This window comes from Artibeus jamaicensis, unplaced genomic scaffold (genome assembly GCF_021234435.1).
Source record: "Artibeus jamaicensis isolate MK-2021 breed Jamaican fruit bat unplaced genomic scaffold, CSHL_Jam_final contig_432, whole genome shotgun sequence".
Taxonomy (NCBI): Eukaryota; Metazoa; Chordata; class Mammalia; order Chiroptera; family Phyllostomidae; genus Artibeus; species Artibeus jamaicensis.
The window spans coordinates 13,780,497-13,803,456 of record NW_026521828.1 but is presented as its reverse complement, the minus strand read 5'-3'; the positions used below and the strand labels follow the sequence as shown (position 1 = coordinate 13,803,456).

At 49.0% G+C, this 22,960-nt stretch overlaps 1 protein-coding gene across 1 annotated transcript in view; it reads right to left on the bottom strand.

The window, feature by feature from the left end:
- Positions 1–729: 729 nt before the first annotated feature.
- SH3TC2 (SH3 domain and tetratricopeptide repeats 2) overlaps positions 730–22,960 on the bottom strand; it is a 45,851-nt gene continuing 23,620 nt past the window's right edge. The window contains exons 9-17 of the mRNA XM_037161953.2: positions 18,022–18,155; positions 15,715–15,756; positions 13,893–15,590; positions 13,604–13,784; positions 9,338–9,488; positions 7,347–7,469; positions 5,164–5,314; positions 3,236–3,432; positions 730–1,546 (exon numbers count right to left, since the gene is read on the bottom strand). Of these exons, the coding sequence (XP_037017848.2) occupies positions 1,355–1,546; positions 3,236–3,432; positions 5,164–5,314; positions 7,347–7,469; positions 9,338–9,488; positions 13,604–13,784; positions 13,893–15,590; positions 15,715–15,756; positions 18,022–18,155 (2,869 nt within the window). The 3' untranslated portion in view covers positions 730–1,354. The remainder of the gene's footprint in view (positions 1,547–3,235; positions 3,433–5,163; positions 5,315–7,346; positions 7,470–9,337; positions 9,489–13,603; positions 13,785–13,892; positions 15,591–15,714; positions 15,757–18,021; positions 18,156–22,960) is intronic.

Sequence of the window (22,960 nt, the reverse complement as noted above, 5' to 3'; positions counted from 1 at the left end):
CACCTGCCTCAGGGGCATTCGAGGTGCTTGTTAAAAACACAGGTGCCAAGGGTGTCTCCCAGACCCAGTGAATACGAATTATTGGGGTAGGCAGCTTCTGAATGACCCCCAATTGTCCCCACCTCCTGATATTCATACCCTTTTTGTGTGGGCTGGACCAAGTGACTCATTTATGATGAATAGAATAGGCAAAACTAATTGGTAAAAGGTGAAAGATTTATGCGATCTGAAGAGAAACCAGAGTATAGGCAAAACTAATTGGATGTTACTTCTGAGATAAGGTTATGAGAAGCCCCTGACTTCCTCCTCTCTCTCTTCTCATTCGCTCATTCTGATGAAGCAGGGAACTTGGCAGACTCAGGCCAATGGCAAGCCAGGCACCAACTCCTGCTAATGTGCAGTGAGTGAGTTTGAAAGTGGAGTCTTCCCTAGCCGAGCCTGAGGAGGCTGCAGCTATGGCTGACACCTTGATCTTAGCTTATGAGCCTCCCTGAGCCAGAGGACCCGGCTAAGTCACCCCAGGTTCCTGCCTTCCTCCAGAAGTTGTGAGATAATAAATTTCCAGCCATGACATGTGCTATGCTGTGATGAATAACCAATAGAAATGGTTTGAAAAGGAGCTACCCTGAAACCATTACAACACCCACTCTTCAGGTCTCCCATTCCATCTCCCCATATTATAAAGGAGACAAAAGTCCATGTAAATGTAAATGGGCAATATTTAATAATATATACAATTTACATGTACTTTACAGCATAGCTTTCTTAGTGCTCAGTTTTTATGCCCTGGCCCTTGGGAAGCCTTAGGTGGGGTTCCTTGAGCAGAATGGACACAGAGCATCCATGTTAGACCTCATGCCCTGTGCTTTCAAGGGCCATTTGGAGGCTGCGTCTTCTGGGCTGAGGGTGGTGAATTTGCCACGCCAGTTCCCATGTCTCTCCACCAGCAGGGGGAGGGGGCTTTCCCTGAGCAAAGTCAGTGAAGAAACCAAGTCCATTCAGCTTGCCTTCTCCCCAGGGCAGTTCCTGATTTCCCTGGGGAAGGAGCTAGTTTTCCTAGGGACACAGTTTTTCATTTTCTCAAGGAGATTTGTGTGTCAAGAAAGTACATTTCCGAGGCTACCTGAGCAGAAGGGCCATTGTCTACTGATAAAGTTCCTAATCCCGGGCCCGTCATCTGCTGCTTGTGTGGCCGGCCCAGAGAGCCCCTCTCCCTTGGGACTGTGGTCTTCCCATTGTAAAATGAGGGGGCTGGGCCAGGTGAGGACTCAGACCCTCCAATTAGTGTCCAGGAGCCTAAGGCAGGAAGGCAACTTCCAGCTATGGCAACTGGTCAGAGATGGGGCAGTGCTCCTCAGAGGGCCAGGCCCCCGCCACTCAGCCACCGTGCCCTCTCTGAGGAACGCCCACAGGGGCTGCTGAGCCACAGGGGGCTCTGGCAGATGCTGTCCAGACTGCTCCTAAAGTTGTCCTGCAGCTCCTTGTCACCCAGCAGGACTGCTGCTGCCAGGGCCAGCCAGAAGTACTCAGTGGCATCATGGGCATCCTATCCCCATGACATGGGGACAAAGAAAAGACAGCATTAGCAACATTTCCAGGACAGGATGGGAGGCAGTGCTGGGAGCCCTAGCCATTGTGTGCCCGGCCCATCCCATCCCGTCTCTTGGTTGGAGGTGCAGAGGGGGCCCCTTCCCTACTCCACTGCAGCCTGGGACTTTGCTAACCCTAGTACCCTCCTGCCCAGGCACAGGGGCGGCACCTTACCCAGGGCCAGCAAACCACAAAGCAGCATACCCCTGGACACAGTGCTTCGGGGATGCATAAATGATTCAAGCTGACCTATCCTAGTCCCACCCTGGGGCCTTGCGGTGTGACCTAGCGGAGAAAACGGTCCCTTACCTTCTTAGATATGGGCTGAAGCCTGCTAATAGTGGGAGGGGAAGGAGACCAAGAAACACAGGGAAGTAGAGACAACAGAGCTGAGAGATGCAGAGAGAGGTGGGGAAGGGCATGATGGCGTTTGAGTGCCAGCATCCAGAGCTACTGGAAACTGAAATTACTCCTGAACTTTCCCCTTGTTTAAGCCAACAGATTGCCTTATCTTTCTTTCTTTCTTTCTTTCTTTCTTTCTTTCTTTCTTTCTTTCTTTCTTTCTTTCTTTCTTTCTTTCTTTCTTTCTTCTTTTTTTTTTTTTTTTTTTGCATAAGCTAGTTTGAGTGAGTTCTTCCCCTGGCAACCCCCGGAGCCTTTGGTTCACACAGTCAGGTCACACACTTTGTTCCTGAACCACCTGCCTAAGCAGCAGGATGGCAGGGGAGTCCTTCACACCTGTCGTCCCTCCCCACATGGTAGGGAGGGAAACAGAGGCTGCTTTGGGTGAGACTCAGAAAGGGATGTCTGGTTCCCATTAACCCCTGTAACTCAGTAATTATTTCAGGCCAGAAACAACATCTGGCGAATAAGAAACACACAGCAGAGTTGCCTGAGGATCCCCTAAGGGCCAAACACAGGCGTGCAACTCAGAAGCCCCAGCATTAAGAGATTAAGTCTTATGCTGCAGACAGGAAGCTCTGGCCAAGGGGAGCCAACGTCTGGGGACAAGAGTTGAGGGCCAGGATTATACCAGGGGATTTCAGGTCACCAACACAGTTCTGCCTAGAAGTGGCTGGGAAAATGAGCTCTGGGTTCAGTCCCAGCCGAGAAAACAGGACAGTCAGGACAAACACCTTCTGAGAATCTAGGCGTGTGGACATTCGCAGACCCTACGCCTCATCACCTCAAACACTCAGATTTCTCCTAAAATACAGTTTCATGTAACTTTATCATTGACTAGTTTGTCTATAACATTTAAGCTTTTACCTGTAATGGTTCAGCATTAATTTTGATTTTAATTTTGGAGCTTATAGTTCTTTTGATCTGGGTCTCCTACTGTACATTTTCACAGGTCAGTGAGATGCTCTCAGGCAGGACACTGTGCCCACAGCCCCTGACAAACAAAGTGGTTGCAGCAGTCAAAGCAGAGCAAGGGGAAAGGGGAGCGAGGCTCTGTCCTCAGAGACATCTTTGAGGTCTCCAAAGAGGCTGAGTGGAAAGAGCCATTGGGTCCCCAGTGGAGTCACTCCCTGCCCAATCACTCCCCATCTGGGCCATCTCAAGTCTCTCCTGAAGGATCAGGGTCAGGGAAGGGTAGAGTTGAATGGCAGCTTTCACGTGACCTTAGAAGCCTGGCTCTTACCTTCAGCTGGTGGAAGGTGAGTCGGCCCAGGCGGTCATACACCTTTGCATAGTACAGAGCTTCCTTGGGACTCTGCAGCCAGGCTGGGCAGAGGGAGAGCGTCCTCAGGTAGCAGTCCTCAGCCATCTCGTACATTTGCAGGGAATAGTACACCGTGGCCAGACGGTGAAAGGCCACCAGCTCCTGCTTCTGATCTCCTAGGAATTGGAAGATGGAGAGTAACACCCGGCAGCCACCCCCTCACCTCATTAGTTCCCTGACTCATTCTTTGCAATTCTCTGAAGGTCTATTAGGTGCCAGAGGCTGTGCTCGGGACAGAAGGGACAAAGCGGAAGCAGTCCCTGCCCAGCTGAGGGTTCCTGTCTTAAATAAGCCCACAAACAAAAGTAAGAGTGTGTCCGCCCGGGGTAAGTGCTGCACAAGAAAGCACAGAGTTCCCTGAGAGTGTGCTGGTCAAGATTTTCTGGGATGAGTGCTGAGGGAAAATTTCTCCTCTTTACAGGTGTCACTTTAACTCAAGATTCTGGGAAATAATTATTTCCCAATTCCTGTGATGGGACATGGTGACGCGACCAGCTTGATGGGATAACTAAGAATTCTTTACCATGAGATGACTCCACATAACAAATGTCTCCTGCACAAAAAGCTCCCTGGGCAGAGAGCCCTGGGGCTGCCCCAGCACTGGCTCCCTCACCAGCTGGGGGCTCAGGCGAGCTTCCAAGACCCAAACCACAGACCCGTCATTCTCTCAAATCCGGTCCCATGGTTTTGGGTCTTGGTGGGTGGTTGCAACTGCTTTAATACAAAGTGGACTTCTAAAGAGTACAAAGGCTTCCAATGTTTTGTTTTGTTTTTTAATATTTGCTAGGTGGCTGTTTGATACAATCTAAAAACCTCACTTTTGAGCTTCGAAGGGCCAAAAGCCCAAATTAAAATAGAAAATCCAAAGGAGAAAAAAGTCTCTGATATTGGTCAAATTCGGTCACAGAAAAGTTATGAAAAGGGTGGAAATAGCCTCCACTGAGTGTTCAGCTCTGTCCAGGGAGGGATAAAGCCTGCTCCCACAGACAGCTGCGTCGGGGCAGCTGCCATGGGCGACAAGGGGGAAGGTCTCCCGAGATCAGCAGACAGTCGCTCAGAGGGTTTTTGCAGTAAAGAAAAAGACAGGTAAAGAGCTCTGAAGTGCAATTAGACACAATAAAGTCCAGTAACGTCCACATCTCAGGCTGCTGAGTATGCCCAGAGTCCCTTCCACGGTCATCACAGGAGACTCCATTTGCCTCCACATCTAATCAAGGCTCCTCTAATCGAACCTGCTTTCCTTCAAGCATCAGCTTTCAAAATGAGGGGTTTTTTTTATTGTTTTCTATTCTACCTTCTTTCTGTTTTAATGACTTGCTTTGTTCTCCACTAGCTTTTGTGGTAAATGCAAACTATTTTGGCTACATACTGAGTTAGTTAATAATCTGACTTTCACTGACATTTCAGTTCCATGGGGAAAATATGCATTTGACTAACAATCAACCAATTAAAAATTTAGGGCATAGTCTTTTTGTAACAGGGTGTTGCCTGTGCATAGAATGAAATACCACTTGCCTTGTCCTCATAGAACAACACCAACAGCAATATAGTTATTAGACTAGCACAGGTAACAGTTATCAAGGATGTATTATGTACCCAGTGCTGTGCTATAGGTTTACATGGATTCTCAGTGGTCTTCATAACAGCTACATGTGATGGGTACTAGTTTTAACCCTCACTTGCCAAAGACAAACTCAAGACTCAAGGAGCTTGCTTAATTAAGGTCTCCCTGCAGTTGGACCTAGAACTCAAACCCTTGCAGTTGGTGTCCAGAGCCTGTGCTGGGACTGCTTTGCTCTGTCTCCTTGGGGAGTGTTGGCCCCTTCAACTCAAGGGGGACAACCCACCTGTGACTGTGCTGAGTCTGGCTGCCAGGGTGGCAAATTCCAAAGCCCTGTCGTAGCCTTCCAGACTGATCTGCAGCTCTGTCAGCTTGTTGAAAATCCGGAGTTCAGTTCTTACCGCCTTCATCCTCCTTGCTAAAGGAACAGCCCCAGCCTGAGAAGAGAGGCACAAGGAATCTTAGACTCCCAAGAACTTCCAGGATATACCATACTCTAGGAGAATGATTTTCTATTTTCAGTTGGTGCATTGCAAGAATTTTTAAAACATGCAGCACCTAACTTTTTAGTCAGGGGCACCAGCCTCTGTTCTCTTAGATTGTCGAACTGAAAAAATGACAACAGCCAACACAACAATAGCTGTCTGGTTCTGAATGAATCAAAATTATACCTATTTTTTGTCAATCAGCAAAAAGTATATAATATTTTTTATGTGCTGCAGAATTTTAGGCATTAGTTTATGTACTCCATGAGATGAAAACAGCTGGAAATCACTGCTCTACGAGGCTCACATTCTACTGGCCGGTTGGCGGATGGCAGGGAGTACAACCCGGGAATCCGCCATGATTCCACACACGGGTTTCCTCAGCTCGCTCTCTTGGTCCTTCCTCTTGGTTTCTCTGCCCAGATCTTAGAGGTGGGAGCACTGGAGGACGTTGGGCCTCCTGAGTTTGGGAAAACTGAGAGCAGGAAAGTTATTTGCCTCCCACTCATGTGCTCCCTCAGCACCCATAGCATTCATCTCCAAAGCACACACATGCATCACTGTACAAGAGTGCCCCATAAATAGAATGTTAGGCAGGTCACTTCACCTCTCTGAGACTGTAAAAATGCGTATGACAACAAGCACCTCAATAGTCGCAGATGTGTCTCTTGTCCAGCACCTGGCACATAGTAGGTGACTGACAAATGCTTGATGACTGAATAATCAATTGAACAAGCAAATGAATATCTGAATAAGTGAGATTTTAGGATCAGATAATATTTCCAACCTCAGTCTCTGATAAAAATTATGATTTTTGACATATCTGTTTAACATCTAGACATTTACTTAACTAATATTATTTTTTAAATCACCCCCCCCCTTGTATTATCTTGCCTCACCCTTTGTAGTAATACTGGTGAACTCAGGGGTCTGATGAGCTGGTGTTACACTTAATAAAAATACATTAAACAGGAGTGTTCATGCAAGACCAGTCATCTCCCACCATGGTGCCAGTGACTCAATGTGTCTACGCATTCTGGTAGACACAGAGTGTGCTGCAAACCATGCACCCAAGAGACATAATTATTATAGTTTGTTCTCCCGGAAGAGTAAGTTATCAAGCCTGAGAATGATGGAGTGTATCAGCTCCTTCTTTGGGAGCCTGACAGATTGAAGAGAGAGAAGGCTTGTAGGCCTGGGACGAAAAAGGATCCACTTACTAAACCTGTGAGCTCAGGGGAGGCCTGCACGGTGGGTCCTACAAACTCAGAGACTGAAAGTGACCACATAGGATGGTCTCAACATAAAAATTCCTCACTAAAAGTGGGTCATGACAGGTAGGCACATCCTGGGCCTGTGGCTTCCTTGGCAAAGATCAGTCTTCACCTTAAATAAGCCTGTCTAGTGCCTTTTTGCATCTAAAATGACACGCCTTTGAAATGTTAGAGTAATTCCCATTTCCAGACCCCTCGGCGTGCACCCACAAACCAGGAGGCCACAGGACCCCTCACTGTTGTCTTGTTCCCCTCATATTGTCTCCACATGCTGTAAATGTTCACTGTTAACTATCCTGTGCCCACCAAAGTAAAAACAATATGTCTCTCTGTTTTACCTTTTATCCAATCCCAGAGATTTTCTTGCTTTGCCTTCTCCCATCCCTTTAATCTACTACCAATGGACTTCAGGTAACCCTCCTTGCATCTCCTCCTCTGATTCTAACATGTAAAATAAGCTGCAACATTGTCATTCTCTGGAGCATTTTGTCAATCTGTTGAGATTTGCTTCTCAGGAATTGTCATCAGTTTGGCACCATAAACTCATAAAAATTCTCTCCAGGTGTGGACATTTCTTACACTGACAAATGGAAGAAAAAGAATTACCAGCAAAAGGGGGGAAGGAGGGCCCAGGCCGAAGTCCACATGGCCCCACCCACATCTGTGTCCTGCAGGGCCCGGTGGGGCACGCTGGACGGCATGGGACTTACCCGGTAATACTCCACCGCACGCTGCCTGTGGCGGGTCCCATTGAAGAACACGTCGCCGGCTTCCTCGTAGAGCTTGAGGGCCAGTGCGGGCTCCCCCAACCTCAGGGCCTTCTGGATGGCTGCCTGGGTGGGACAGAGATGACTGTCAAAGAGAGAACAGGACTTCAAAGGCTCATAGGACTGGCAGACGTGGACTCTGACCACCTGGTTTAGCCCTCTGCTAGAGTCCCCGGAATTCCCAACTGTCCCCACACTCACAGAGCTGGTTGGAAGCCTTTGGGAGTCCCTAGTCCAGCATGTCCCCATCGTTGTATGACAGATACACTGGATGGCCCTAGAATAATTTTCAGCAGTACAAATATTTTATGTTTTAATAGCCAAGTAATTGTTTTAATGTGTTTTAAGAAAAAAGATTAGTAATACCTGTGATTTCAGATAGTATTACTTAGCGTAAAAAGCTAAGGTGACTTGAAGCTAAGTCAAAGAAAAATAAGTAAATAGTGATATAAGTGGCACACGGATATGGCAAAACCATGAACTCAACATCTGAATGGCTGAACTTTGGAAAGCGTTGATCTCACCGACACTTGCACCTTCCAGATGGAGGGACCGAGGCCCAGGAATATCACGAAACCTCTCCATGTTTACATCGCCCATTAGTGGCAAACAGATGCTGGTGTCTTCCACCCTGATACCCTTCTCCCAGCCCCCATGACTGCTTCCCCCCCCCACGAGCTATTTTATACTGCATTGAAATAAAACATGGTGAGGAAGTTGCAGAGTGAAGAACACAGGACTGCATCAGCAGCGCAGCCGCAGGGCATCCCATGGCCTCAGAGAAGGGTTCACTTCTGTGGGAATGACCTGCAGAACTTCATGTTGGATGGTAGTCGGGTGGGGTGGCCAGTGAACTGCCACAGTTATTGTCACTGCGTGTGCAGCTGCACAGAGAGCTGTGGAGAGATGCAGTCCCCGAGCAGGAGGCTCTGCCACCAAGCCTTGAACAACCCAAATAGCCTCCATCTCCTGGACAATGAGTGGCAAGATGGCATTATCTGCTCTTTGAGACTCCTGCCAGCACCAAAATGCCTTGGCAGAATAGTGTGAGAGTGAAAACTTTAAGTCACGCTGCCAGTGGGTCGTTTTCACCACTTACAGCTGTTATCACCTTGAGTAAGTTTCTCAGCCTCAATGAGCCTCATCTTTAAAATGGGAATTTCAGTAGAAACTCCTGCTGTATTTGTAATGAAGATTAAACTACATCATCCACGTGATGTGTTCACCAAAGTTTCCTGTGCACAATAAGCATTCAGTCAGTGTTACCATTCAGTCCCCACGCAAGTGAATTCATGCAAGTTTAAGTAATGGAGTAAAGGGGAGGGAAAAGGAAGACGATATGAAATGGGAAGGAAGAAAAGATCATAAGCACATTTTTGATGGAACAGATCTTATATATCATCATAATGTCAGCATATGCAGATAACAGTGATGATAATGAAATAGCATTTGCTGAGCATTTACTAGGAACTGCTTACTATGCATTTGCATTTGCTACACAAGTGATATACCTGATCCTTTTTAGAGGCCTAGAGAGCTCAGCTAACAAGTGCAAGATTACACAGTTTGAGAACAATACTGTTAACACCCCATACACAACAATCTTGCCTCAAATTGCAGCCGAACCCTGAAGTTGAAGCTTGTGTCAAGCTTTGGAAAGATAGACACACTTGACAGGACAGCTGAGGGAGTCTCCCAGCACGTTCCTGGGGAGCGTACCTATGTGTGTGGACTCGGACACTGGCCCCTCGCCACCTGTCTGCAGCCTGCCAGACAGCCTTAGTTTCCATCTTGCGTCCAGGGAGCAGCCCAGCATTGACCTGCCCTCCAAGGAGAGGACATCACCTCTCTCCAGCTCCAGATAGTCACTTCGGAGGGTACAGCTGCCTCCCTGAACGGCCCAGGTCAGCAGGTAAGCCCTGCAGGAGGCCTACCTGCAAGTACAGCTCTACCAGCTCGTCTTCCTGCATGAGGTAGTGGAGTCGCCCAGCCCCGAGCCAGGCCTCGGCAGCCTTGTCTTCCTCCCCTAGGTCGATGAAGATGCGCAGGCTCTCTTTGATGCAGGTGAGGGACCTCCTGAGGGACCTGAGGGGTAGACACGGACTCATAAGGCATGAGGGTTCAAAGGGGCCTCCAAGTCCCTTATCATGGGAGGACACTGAGGCTCTGAGAGGGGACAACATTGTTTCAGGTCACATGGGGAGGTCCAGATGTGATCTGAACCTTGGCTCTGCCTTAGACAGCAACATGACCTTGAGAAAGTACAGGACTTCTCTGTATCTCAGTTTCCACATCTGTATTATGAGGATATAATTGTCCCTGCCTTGGAGGATTGTTGTAGGATTAAATGTAATAATGGAACTAGAGTGCTTAGAACAGTGCCTACCACAGAGCGAGCACCTGGTAAATATTTAAATGTTAGCAGCCATTACCATCACTGTCCCATTGCCCATCTACCCATCCTTCTGCTGCACTATAACACTTTTTTCATGAGCACCTAACACACAGTAGATGCCAAATGCCTGTTGATTGAATAAATGCACAAATGAATGACCACAGCAATGAATTTCAATGAGCAAAAACATTTTGATGTTGTAAGAAGAAGGATCAAAGAAGAGTAAAAGTTTTAAAAGGTTGGTGCTCAACAGAGTACTCTTTAATTATCTGGAAAAAATGTCTTATGTAGGATAGTCTTCCCCCATGATAGGGATTAAAGAAACAAGGCATAGGTGATGTAGTATTGCACAGATTGAAAATTCTAGAACAAGAGGGAGCACTGGTCATCGTCTAGGAGCAATTGGAATAACCTGGAAGTCTTTTAAACCTACACACACAGGCAAACTCACCTCAATGTGTTGACATGCCATGCTAAACTGGGACACTCAGGGAGTGTGGCCTGGGCACCAGCACTCCATCTCAGCTCTCCAATAGTGAGTCCATTGCAGAGCTTGGGTTGAGACTTGCAGACTTAGTCCAAGCCCTTGATTTTGTAGAGGAAACCAACCCAGAGATGGGAAGTGACTATACGAGGGTGCACAGCACATTAGGGGAAGACTCAAGGCTAGAACCCCTTCTCCTGAGTCCCAGCCCAGGACTTGTCCCATAACACCCACATTCCTCAAAGCTCGATTCACAGCCCACCTGATTCAGCATTACCTAGGGAGCTTATTAAAAACACAGCCTCCCAGAACCACCTCAGACTGGCTCAGTCAGAAGCATCACAGTTGCGAGTCAGGCTTCTTCAGCTCTCCGCTGCTGTAACCCTTTCTACCTCGTGTGGGTATCCCGAGATCACGCATTGCTTGGCAAGCAGTGCATTGCATTGAACGCCTTCCATTACTCTTATGACAACCCCTTTCCCAGTGGGTGCTCACTGGGCAGATCTGGAGCCCCGGTGCGAATCCCGCCCCCATCCCCAATCTCCGCATCCCTGCCTAGGGAACAAGCTAGAATCCTCTCTCCCTTTGTACCCACCTCCAGATGAACATCAAACTCTGTCTTTTAAATGCGACCCCGCCTTCCCCATATTTCCATTGCTACCGCTATTCTTTCTACCCAAAATTCCATTCTTTTATCCTTCTTCACTCACAAAATCTTACTTATCCTTCAAGGGCATCCTCAAATGCTACCAGCTTCACAAAGTCCTCCTGGACCCTCAGTTCCTTCCTGTCCCTTCAAACCTAGGCTTGCAGAAGCCTGCCATCACTTGTGACGCATCCTACCCTTGCCTGCTGTGGCTTTGGGGGAATGGAAATGCCTTCGGAGAAGTTCAGTGGGAGAAATGTGTCCATTACATCAAAACCCACTTAATAATTCCTTCTAAAAATCAGTGCCAAGGGAAACATTGCTCCAACAGATGCATTTGCTTATGTCCCTTTATCAGACAGTGGGGCTGTGCATGGCTTTCCCCTTTTACCTCAGCCACTGGGAAGCTCAGCCCTAACTTATAGTCTCACCCAGGTGCATGGGAACACCTGTTTTTCTATATCTGCTAACTGGTTTTGTTCTCTTTTTTCCTTGAGTGCTCATAGAAGTGGACGATTTACACATGCTAAATAAATATGACCTTATCACATGTTCTCCTCGGTCACCTGGGCATTCTATACAGGCCTCGCATCTGTCACCTACTTCATGGTCTTCTTCTCAGCATCACTCATATTGATGGTGAAGAAGAAGTGGATGTTCGTTTCCTTCCAATTATACAAATAAGAGTCTCAGATCTTAGAATTACAGAATGTTAGGATTAAAAATTCGAATCTGTATCAACTTCAGAACCATGGAGTAAAGACCTCCAAAAATCCACTCCCGCATAAAACCAATGAGAACACTGGCACAAATGGTCACAATCCGTTTTTTCAGGACTTCCAAAGTTAACCGAAAGCTTGCAACAGTTTGAGGAGAGTGTATTCAAGAAGACAGCTGAATCCTGTTAAAGACAGTGAGTTTTGTTGCTTTTTCACTTGCTCTAGACTACAGACATCTCCTCTCCGCAGCTCTGTGGCGGCCTTAAGAACCAAACACTTCGCAGCCACGGAAGCTGGGAAACCAGTGGCCTAGCAGCCACTGGAAGGGGGGCAGTGAGTTTGGAATTCCCCAGTGCTTCATCCCCAGGGAACTGGCACTACCTGACACGCCTGGAAGTTCCCTGAGAGCCCCCCCACCCCACAGGGCTTGTTTTTATTTAACCTGACTCAGAGCTCACTCAGTTAGAATCCCCTTCCTTGGGGTGTTTGTCCCTGACTGGTTTGTCTGTGAGGTCAATTCAAGCCTGACTTCTGGATCTGCTCCTGACTTATCCTAGCTGCTGGGGTGCTCAGATGAAAGCAAGGACAGAGGTGGGGTTAGGCTCCCTGTCCCCTCACATGCAGCAAGGATCAAAAACTCCCTTCCTGGGACTGAGGCATAGATGGAGGGAGATCTGCAGGGTACCTGATTCTCATAAGAAAGGAAAAGGGTGAGGGAAAGGAGGACACGGAGAGAGAGATCATTATCTGATTGTTCCTAATCCAACTGTCAGGGGTTTACGGTCACCAGATTACTATATTGCCTAGAAAAGCAGAATTATAATTTAATTAGCTTCTCCTCGGCCACCTCTCTCTGATCAACACTAGTCATTATCTTTGCTCTATTTCGGAATCCATTCATAATGAGGAATTCAATGCTACAATGCTAATCTGTTGCAAAACAAAGTTGAACATCTTGGAAGCCATGGAGAATTTAGTAGAATGCATTAAAGGCTTGTTAGACAGAGGAGTAGCAGGCCACACACCACTGGCAAACGAGATGGAGCAGATGAGGCCAGTGAGGGGACGGGGGAGGGAAAAACCACAGGAGATGACAGGGCCCTTTGAGAATAATTTAAACACTAATGTTTAAATTATTATTTAAGCACTAATGGGTTAAAAGAAGCCTTGGGGTAAATAGTTAGGTTTTGGTATATTTCTGCAAAAGTGAACCTTTTTAAAGAGATTACTGAGAAGTCAATCACAAAACAAAGGATGTTTCATTGTACTCAACACGAGCTAAAAGTCAGTATTTCTTTTATTTATCCCAAGACTTACTGCATAGTTGCAGTTACAACCTAAATATTCTTAACTAAGAAGTGACGTAAACTTAGTTTTATAATTTCCAGTTTCATGTTAAAGGTAAGGGTCCAAACAAACTTTCTTTACCATGAAGTTTTATACCCCTGCTTTCAGTGTTCTTCCTCTGATACCGATTATCTCCAGGTAAGGAAGACCTGAGGGTCCCACCATCCTGGGAATAGCCACTACCTTTCTGAATTATGCATCTTAAGTCATGGTCACATGATGGGTTGCTATGGAAACACACAACTAGTGGTAACATAGGCAACATTTCTGAACCGTTTCTTTGTATCAGGTACTGTTCCAAGTGTTCCATGTGCATTAACTCTTTTATTCTTCACAAAAATGCTATAAGAGAGATGCCATCATTTTTCTCCTTTGACTGAGGAAGAGACCGGGGCATAGAAAAAGTGAATGACTTGTCCAAAGCCACACAGCTAGTAAATGACGGATGGCCCTGGGCTGGCACTGTGTGGTAGCTGCAAAGCCCATGCTCGCCTCCTCGATGCCATACACACAACACAGGCATTTGGGCCTGACTTCCTGAGGGAAAGAATATTGTTTCTGCTTAGGGAAGAAAGATGTTTCTGGGACTGTCCCTAGGCCCAGACTCACCTGGCTGTGTTCAGGTTCCGATACAGCTGCCCGAGGGACTCCAGCAGCTGCCCCTCCATCTCCCGGTCCCTGAGTTGCTGTGCCAGTGTCAGCCAGTGCTCGTGGTAGGTGATGCATGCCTCAGGGTTTGGGGACACAGAGCTGTAGAAATGGCAGAGGAATTTGGTGACCTGAAGCTGACCTGAACATAAAGCAGGGACACGAATGAGACAACCTGAGAGAGGACAAGGACAAAGCCGTGCTCTAACAGTTTTCTCTGAGCTTCCCAGCAGCAGGGGGGCATACTCACTCTTTAGGTGTCGGTGCCTCAAGCCAAAGAGCAGTGCCATTTCATACCAAAGGCGGGCCCTGGCCAGCTGGCGTCCATACACCAGGACCTGGGCCAACCAGAGAAACACCTGTACTAGCTCCATGTCTGTCTCCACGCTGGCCTGCAGTTGACAATAGAGTCGGACAGCCTGAAAGATGTAGTCTCTGGCTGTCTGCTGAGCCCAGGACTTAAGGGACAGGTGGCCAAGATTGGCCAAAGTCACTGCCTGATTACGCACATTGCCCATCTCCTGAGCACTGTTCAAGGCCTGGAGATACTTCTTGGCTGCCCTGTTCACGAGGCCTTCACCTTGAAGTGCAAGTCCCAGAAGGTTATAAACTACCCCCATTTGGGTAACACTCTCTGTCTCCTTCAGGGAGTATAAGAGTGGATAGAGGATGTCCAAAGCCTTCTTCACCCGGCTGGCCAAAAGATAGGCCCATGCCAGGCAGAGGGAAGACTCAAAGGCTTCCTGTTCACCCAGCAGCTGCCCTAGCATCAAGGCTTGGCTCAGGTAGTAGATGGCCCCATCGGGAGACCTGTGTTGGAGGTGCACTTTGGACATGATGAGACACAGGGCCCTCTGGGTGCCCCAGTCAGCCTGCTCCTCGCAGGCAGCCAGTGCCTGCCTGAGGGCCGGACAGGCCAGGGTGGAGATTTCATTCCAGCTTGAGGAGGGAACGACAAGGAGCTTGCTGGCATTCTGGAGGGCCAGGTGGACCTGCCAAATAGGGAGGGACATCCCTTGGGCACTCTGGAGACTGCGCCGCCGGACAGAGGCCACTGCAAGGTGTGGAAGATATTTCTTATCATAGAGGAAACTCAGGACAGTGGCCACAGTGTCTGAGGCAGGAGGGTGTCCAGAGAGAAGCTGCAGCCGTTCAGCAAAGGGCAGGACCTCCTCATGCCGGCCGAGGTTGAGGAGCAACCGGATGGCCAGGAAGCAGGCCCTGGCCTCCAGGGGGCGGCTCCCCGACGCAATGCCCTGGCGCAGCACGTAGGCCACCACGTCGAGCTCGTTCCTGGCGCTGGACTCACGGTCGGGCAGGCAGGCCAACAAGGCACCCGCCTTTTCCAGCAGGGCCGGGCCTTTATGCCTCAGCCTCTGCCTCAGGTAGATGGCCGCCAGGTTGATGTAGAGAGCAGCCACCAAGGGCAGGTCCTCAAACGCCCCATCAAGAATGTGGATGGCCTCCTCAAAGTACACCCTGGCCTGAGAGAGCTTGACCTTCCTGACACTCAGCCGGCCCAGAAGGAAGCAGAGCCGGGCATGGGCCCAGGTCCTGTGGCTCTGCTTGGCCCACTTCCTGGAGGCCTCCAGGTAGACCACCAGCTCATCCTCCTCAGAGTAGCCATAAAAGGAAGACGTGAAGAAAGAGAAGGAGGAGTCATAGAGGCTTTTAAAGTGGTCGGCATAACCTTCGTGATCCAGGAAAGCCAATATGGGGATGAAGCTCTCAGCTTCCTCCTCCTCCTGACCAGCGTGCAGGTCCATGAGCAGCTCCGGGTCATCGAGGTCATCTGGTTCTGGCAGGTGGTAACTGTCAGAGGCAGCTGAGAGGAGCTCCTCTTCCAGGCTGGAGTCCTCAGAACTGCTGGACCATCTGGAACCTGTGGCCCGATGCTCCTCCCAGGCTACACCAGGCCGGGCCTCCCTGAAGCCTTCGGGCTGGGACACTGTAAGGGAGAGGCAGAGCTGAGCGACCCTAAGCGCCTGAAACTGCAGTGGCTGGCTCTTGGCAGGAGGACAGGATGCTGTCCCGAGGGTCTGGAGGTCAGGTTCAGCAGGATCTCTACTCACCGCTGAGATCGTTTGGCAGATCCTGGATGGATTCAAAGCCACCTGGAAAGAGATGAAGGACAGACCTGTGTTAGGTCACCATGGGCCACCATGTCTGTGCCTGCCAGTATGTCCCAGACCAGGGGTCTCTTAGGAAACTTTTTGTTTACATTTCAGACCATCGGCCGTCTTTAAGGGACTGGGGAGAATAGTCCCCTTTATTGTCCGTTTAGACTTGCTGGAATCTGGGGATTATCTTACTCAACCCACTCGCTTTGCAGCTGGGAACTGAGGTAGAAATGAGACCCAGAGCCAGAAAAAAAGCTGAAGGCATGAGCTCTATGCCAAGAGGTGTGGGGAGGGGAGATGATGCACTTGGAAGCTCCAAACCTCTCAGCAATTTTACGACCGAGCCGTGAACAAAACCCCAAGCACTGTGCGCTGGGCGCTGTGCAGCACCCGGCAGTGCCTCCGCGCCTGCACGTCCCAGATCCCTCCTCTTCTGTCCATCACCCACCACTCAAAAGGCCCTGATTTAGTTCCACTACGTGTACCAGGTGACCAAACACGAGTGGCAAAGGAAAGAAGCCAAAGAAGTGTGAGTCACAGTTTTGTTCTCACCAGTAACATAGTGGGATGAGGCAGGTGAAAGGGCAGCCTTGAACCCAGTTCTAGCTATTCTGTTGGCAGAGAATGAAATGGAACTGGTGGGAGGAAGGCAGTGGGAGCCATGGAAGGAGACGGAGAGGGCGCAGACACCGAGAGCACAGAGCCCAGAGCTACAAAGTGGTGTCCTCTCCAGAGGAGGAATTGCAGAGGGCCGTCCTCTCCAGAGGAGGAATTGCAGAGGGGCGCTTCTTCCCCAGGGGATAGGCCCTGGGAGAGCTGGGACTCACCGAGAGGCCACTCCCTCTGCCAGTAGCCCTGGCACCAGGGTGGCTGGTCCAGCCACAGGCACAGCTCTGTGGCCAGCTGAGCTGTTCTTCTGGTCTTTAGGTAAGAGGCAGCCCAGTGCCTGGATCTCTCCCAAGCCTGGGGTCAATAGCTGGTAGACACCTTGGATTCAACTGTGTGGCCCGCCCTGTCCCATGATACAGCCCGAGTAGTGCTGGATTTCAAGGCTCCAGTCCCCCCGGCCAGCGCCCATAGTTTCTGATCCCAGTCTCAGTGTAATTGCCAGGGCTGGTACAGATGTCCACTCCAGGGGCTCCCCACAAATGCTCCTTGTGCTAGAGAAAGACGCCGGCCCCCACCTCCGCTCCCAGGTTCTGACCGGGGTTCCCTCCTGCTGAGTCTCTGCTGCACCATGGAACATGCCCCAACTAACCTCGCCACACGAAAAGTGGACACAACAGCACCACTGCTGAAGGGACAGGAGAAACAAGAACCCTTCCTCAAACTGCTGTCACAGGGAGAATGTGCTTCCGGACATAGGGCGATGGGCCCTTCCCAAAGTAAGAGAAAGGAGCGCCATTCATTCCCTCAGTCAGTCATCCCGACGCTGCTAAGGCCCCTTGCCCGCCCAGGTCTGACGTGCCCAGCCGTCTACTGCCATTTGTGTCAGGGTCAGCATGAGAAGCAGGCACTGTACTAACTAGAAAATGGGGGTGGGTAGTTCTTATACAGGCTCAGGCACTAACTCACTTGGGCCTCAGTTTCCTGATCTGTGAAATGGGAGGAGAGGTCATCTCTTAGGGTCTTTCCAGCTGTAACATTCTGTGCCCCGAGCCTCATCACTGGGAACCTGGACTACTTCTGTCCTAGAAGAAGGGACCACGGCCACAGCTCAGGAAGCTTTTCTCCTCTAGGGTCAAAGAGGGCAGGGCTGGCCTCCCAAGTGATAGTTGAGTTGACCTCAAAGTATCTCTCAGTTTCTAGGCAACAAGCTCCAGAATTGGCTGAAATCTGAAGTACAAGTGCTGCTAATCCAATATGGTCAACTCAGGTCATCACTGAATAGTGGCCATAGCCCCAAATTCATGGGTGGGATTAGAATTTAAGGATATTCTATTCCCACCCAGGCTGGTGTGGCTCAGTGGGTTGAGCATCGGCCTGTGAACTGAAAGGTCATCGGTTCCAGTGCCAGTCAGGGCACATTCCTGGGCTGCAGGTCAGGTCCCAGGCTGGTGGTGTGAGAAAGGCAACCGGTCAGTATTTCTCACACATATCAGGGCTTCTCTTCCCCTCTTTCCCCCTCCTTTCCCCTTTCTTTAAAAAATAAATGATAAATAAAATCTTTTTTAAAAAAAGGTATTCTATTCTTGGTTAGACACACTCTTAATCTTGAGGAGCCTGGGCTTTCCAAGGGGCCTGAGGACAAACACTCACTAAGCCGGTAGACAGATGTGATGTCGGTGTGAGCAAGCGTGCGGAGGTAGCTGGCATACTCCGCCGTCCTGTCGCTCCCCAGGGCCCACAGAGAGCATCTTTCCTCCTCACTGAAAAAGGCGGAGTTCTTGCTCCTGCATTGAGAGAAAAGATGGTGACACAGGTCAGTTAAAGGTTCCAGATACAGCCCCCTCTCCCTCTACCCGAGGAGGTAGGGAAGGACCTAGAGAAGCCATCGGCCCCTGTGCCCGGAGCTGAAATCAGACTCTGTCTCCCCCTTGTGTAACGTATTTGCTTACACTGCCAAGGAGGAGAGTGATCAGCACTGCTGCCACAGCGAACCGAGCTGCGTGCTACTGAACTGGACGAGGTGACAAGGAACACACCCCTCGTGTTCAGACTCCTTCCCCCAAGACAAACATCGCCCCTTCTCTCAATTTCTACATAGTCTTCGAGACCACGTGGTGCCCGTTTTTAATGGGAGAAACAGGAACTGGCTGCCCTAAATGTAAGGGTTGGAAAAGGGCCATTAAAAGAAGTTTCTTTGTTGGATTGTTGCAAGAAAATTCTGGGGACAAATGACACAATGAAGAAAGTGTGACTGTGGTCATGGGGGCCCTTTCACGACTGCCTGACACCAGACTCCATAACACGAACAGCAGTGTCATTTCATCGAGGGAAATAAACGCTGAGGATGAGCAGTGGGTGAGGAGAGGACTGGGGGCCTGGATTACAAAAAGCAAGGACCTTTGTATTCACCCCGTTTCATAAACTGTGAAAACTAACTGCTTACTAGAGACTTGCTTTAGACTCGAAGAATTTGAAAACTAGAGGCGCCTTAGAAAGTGTTCGATCTAGCATCCATCTAAACAATTTTCAAGATCTCTTTTGCTTATAAATTTGTTTTTGAACAAAAAAATATCTTGGAATCCCAAGAGTTAATAACAGCTAATACTTTGGGGGGATTTTTATCAATTAGATACTATATTATCATTTAATATACACAAGTACTTTATGAGGCACCTATCCTCTGTTCCCAGAACTCAGAAAAATGCTGTTTAAAAGCCAATAATGAGAATGCTAGCAGCTGATATGAACTGCTCAAGGTCACACCACTGATTGTTGGCAGAATTGCTACTAAAGCTGCGTCCTGACAGCTGGCCCAGGGTTCCTTCCACAGCACCTGAACCCCAGGGGCCAGTGACGTACTGAACCCCACCTCCCTGGCCTGACACCCTGACTGTCCACAACAGCATCTATACTCCAAAATATAATTGATTGAAACCTACAACTAAACTCACCTGAGATAAAAAGAATTGCGCAATTCCAAATTTCAGTACAAGTCTTACATTTTACAAAGCATTTCTGAGTTTACTATTTCATTTACTCTTTGTAACAACCTCGTGATATAGATACTTTTATCCATATTTGGGAAAATGCTACTTACCTTCAAAGAAATGGCTATGAGACTAGCAGCAAACTTCTCATCAGCAAAAATAGATGCCACAAGAAAAGGAATCATAAAGAAGACACAGCCAAACAGTATAAAGAATAAAAGAGGGGATGCAAGAAAGATATTTCTAACAATGTTTCATGCAATGAAATAGTAACTTTTCATCTATATTCTTTCTTCTGGTTTTGAGTGCATCGATTTTTTAAATCTTGCTTATTTTTAAATTTAGGCATTTAAGTATATAAATGCCTTTTAAGTAACACTATGAAAAAGACCTATGTCTACTACAATGGGAGTAAATCCTATATATATATATATAAAGTCAATTGAGAAAAAGGCCAGCTGAAGAAAAAAGTGATATAAAATTTTAAATACACAGACCTGTATAGTATTTTTTGTTTGTGAACAAATATTTATTTTTAAAATGTATCAGAATAATGATTGGAAACATACATAATATCTTCAACTTGCATTCACCTCTGGGGTGGGAATCAGGATGGAGGGGGGAAGGCATCTTCAGTTCCATCTGAAGACATGTATTCCTTTAACACACACACACACACACACACACACACACGGACTGATTATTTTTCAAAGGAAGAGTGTGGAGTCTGTCATTCTCAAAAGCTCTAAGATCCCTGAGGTCACTGTGGCTGACTGCAAGGACAGAATGCCTGGTTATGCGACCTGGTTTTTCAGCTGCCGTGGCTGTGAAACCAGGGAGCTGACGGTGGACCTGTGCTCCAGAAAAGTGGAACCTACACATTTGCTCACTTGGACAAGCAGGATCCCTTCCCCATGTGTCAGAGACACGGAATAAATGAGTAAGAAAACAGCTTCTGAAAAATTTCCCTTTCAATACCCTACCAATTTAGTTCTTAATTAATTAGCTAACTAACACATACATATACACATACATACATACACTTTAAGGAGTAGTATCCCACACTGTGAGGGAATGTGTTGGAAAAGGCTGGAGACCAGCGAATGCGGGACCAGCTGCAGAAACCTGTGACCAAACGGACTAAGTGTGACACCCAGTGGCCACCCACCAGCACAGCACACAGGAATGATCCCCAGGATTTCCAAACCCTGGCTGCTGCTTGGATCCAGGATGTTTGTGGGTTTGTGAGTTTTCCCAACTGCTGTATCCCAGGGTGTTTGTAATCTAGAAAGTGCTTTGTGAGGAGGCACCGAGCCCATTCCCTTCTCCTCTCCTTCTTCCACCCTTCCCTGTGTCCTGGCTCACTTTCCCCCTCCCTGCCAAGTGTGCAATCTCTCGGGTCCCACAGCTGACCAGGTGCAGGACAAGCGACGGTACTGTGGAAATAAGGAGGGCTCAGGCCGCCACTGTGGTGTGGGAGCTGATGTTCTTCAGGGTGAGAGTGCACCCCCTGCAACTAAGCAGCTGAAATGGGATAAATTTAGTGGTACTGTGTTATTGTCATTTGGGGCAAGGTATGAGGTGAAGTCTAAACACAATTTATGAAACCTGACATCTGCCCATCACATCCTGTTAAACTGTCTCTCAGAGGTGACCAGTGGTAACAGCGACAGTGAGAGCTAACACGTGTTTATCACACGCACACGTGCACACACTGTGTCAGGCAGCAATCCTAAGTGCTTTGCTTGTATTCGCTCATTGCAGCTCATGACAGTCCTATGGGAATGTATAAATACAGTGAGCATTTTGCAGATGATGACACTGAGGCACAGAGAGACAAATGAACACGCCCACAGCCACAGCTGGGAGCTGAGGGGAACACGGACTGTGCGCCCATGGCCATCAGCGCCTTTCTGGAAGTGGGCTCTGAAACTCTTAATAACTAAGCTACGCTGCCCCCCATGACCGGTGACTTCCTAGCCACCAGTCCCAAAGGCCTTCAACAGTGTTGGGCGCCCCCCACTCCCCTGTGGCTGGTCCTGCCCTCTCGCGGGCTCCTTGGTCTCCTTGGCTGCGTTCCTCTGCCCTGGAAAGGGTTCTTCCCCACCGCGGCCCCATCTTCTGTATTCTTTCTCCCTTTCTCCAGGACTCATTATGGCACTTACTGAATTTAATGGCAGGATTCCGGGGCTCCAGGCCCAAGGGGCTGAGTCCAGCTCCCTCACTCCTAGGCCCTCCCTTCCCCCTGCAGTCTCCCCCTGGCCGCACGCTGCCCCTCAGAGAGCTGCCATACCCATCACTGCCCCGGCCCACCCAGACCAATAAGATGGAGGAACCTCCAAGGTCGAACACAGTCGGTCCAGAGCGGTGCCCTCTCCTCTCCAACCCCCTCTGCTCCCCAAGTGCCACTGGCCTGGGCCTTTGCACTAGTCTCCTGCTATAGGTTCTCCCTTGCCCATGTATGCCTCACACAAAGCCAAGGTCAGCTTCCCAAAGAGAAGTTCCAGTCACGTCCAGTCCTTGCTCAGACACATTCAGTGGCTCCCCAGGTCAAAGACAGGCCTCGGCATGGGCACTTTTAGTCTTGTACATCGTGGCCCCTTAAACCTGTACTAGACCAGGGCCCTCCAGGTGACCTGCGTCTCAAAGGACACGAGTTGTTCCTCAACATCCCCTCGCTTTCCCACCTGTCACCTCTTCTCCCTGTGTGCATATGTTGAAACATCTTACATCACGCAGAACTGAACTCAAATCTCACCTTGTTTGTGAAAGTTCTCTTGATACTCTTCTTCTTTACAAACCCCATTGCACCCCATGCCCCCCAGGAGCTCAGGGAGTGATCTTTCTTGTTTAGAGTTCCTTAGGTTCCCCATTTCTGTGTATGGAAAATGAACTTCTGTCTACTCTCCTTACAAAAGGCAGGGCTTCAAGAGGGGTCTGCCCTTGGTCCACTCTCCTTACTGGCTCTTTCCCACAAGAGAAGTTTCCAGGCCCAGTGTTCAGAGCCTGACACCCAGGGGCCACATTTTTCTGGTGTGGAGATCTCGAGTGTCTGTGTTATCAGCCAGATCTGCATTCGCTCTCGTCCTTCCTGGGCCCAGGCTTCCTACCATTTGCTAGCCCTGTGCAGGAAGCCCAGCCCAAAGCCAGCAGGGCAGTTCTCATGGGCTCTGTGCCTCTGCGGCACGGTGATGGAGCAGGCTGGCCGTCTGTGCCTCAGAAGCAGCCCTTCTGGACTCCAGACAGAGAAGATGCACTCACTCATCCTGGCCAGCACAGCCGTACACATTAAGTTTTCAGCTGACAGACATGCATGGGAGGGACTCTCGCTGACTAAGCTGAAATCTATAGCCCCCGCATGTGCCACTCTTTTGGTGGGGCCTCTTGATCACACAGGATTAGTGGCAGGGTACGAGGACACTTGCCACTCCCCAGGTGCCCAGCAGCAGCCTTTGTTACGGGGTCGCACTCCTTTCCTTGCACAGAGGAAAGCCTCTGTGGCCATCTGTCCAAAGGACCTAAACTGACCCCTTCCTCAGTCACTCAGCCTGTCCTTCCTGTCACTGCTGTGTCAGCCTTGCTGGCCAGAATGTGCCCCTCTG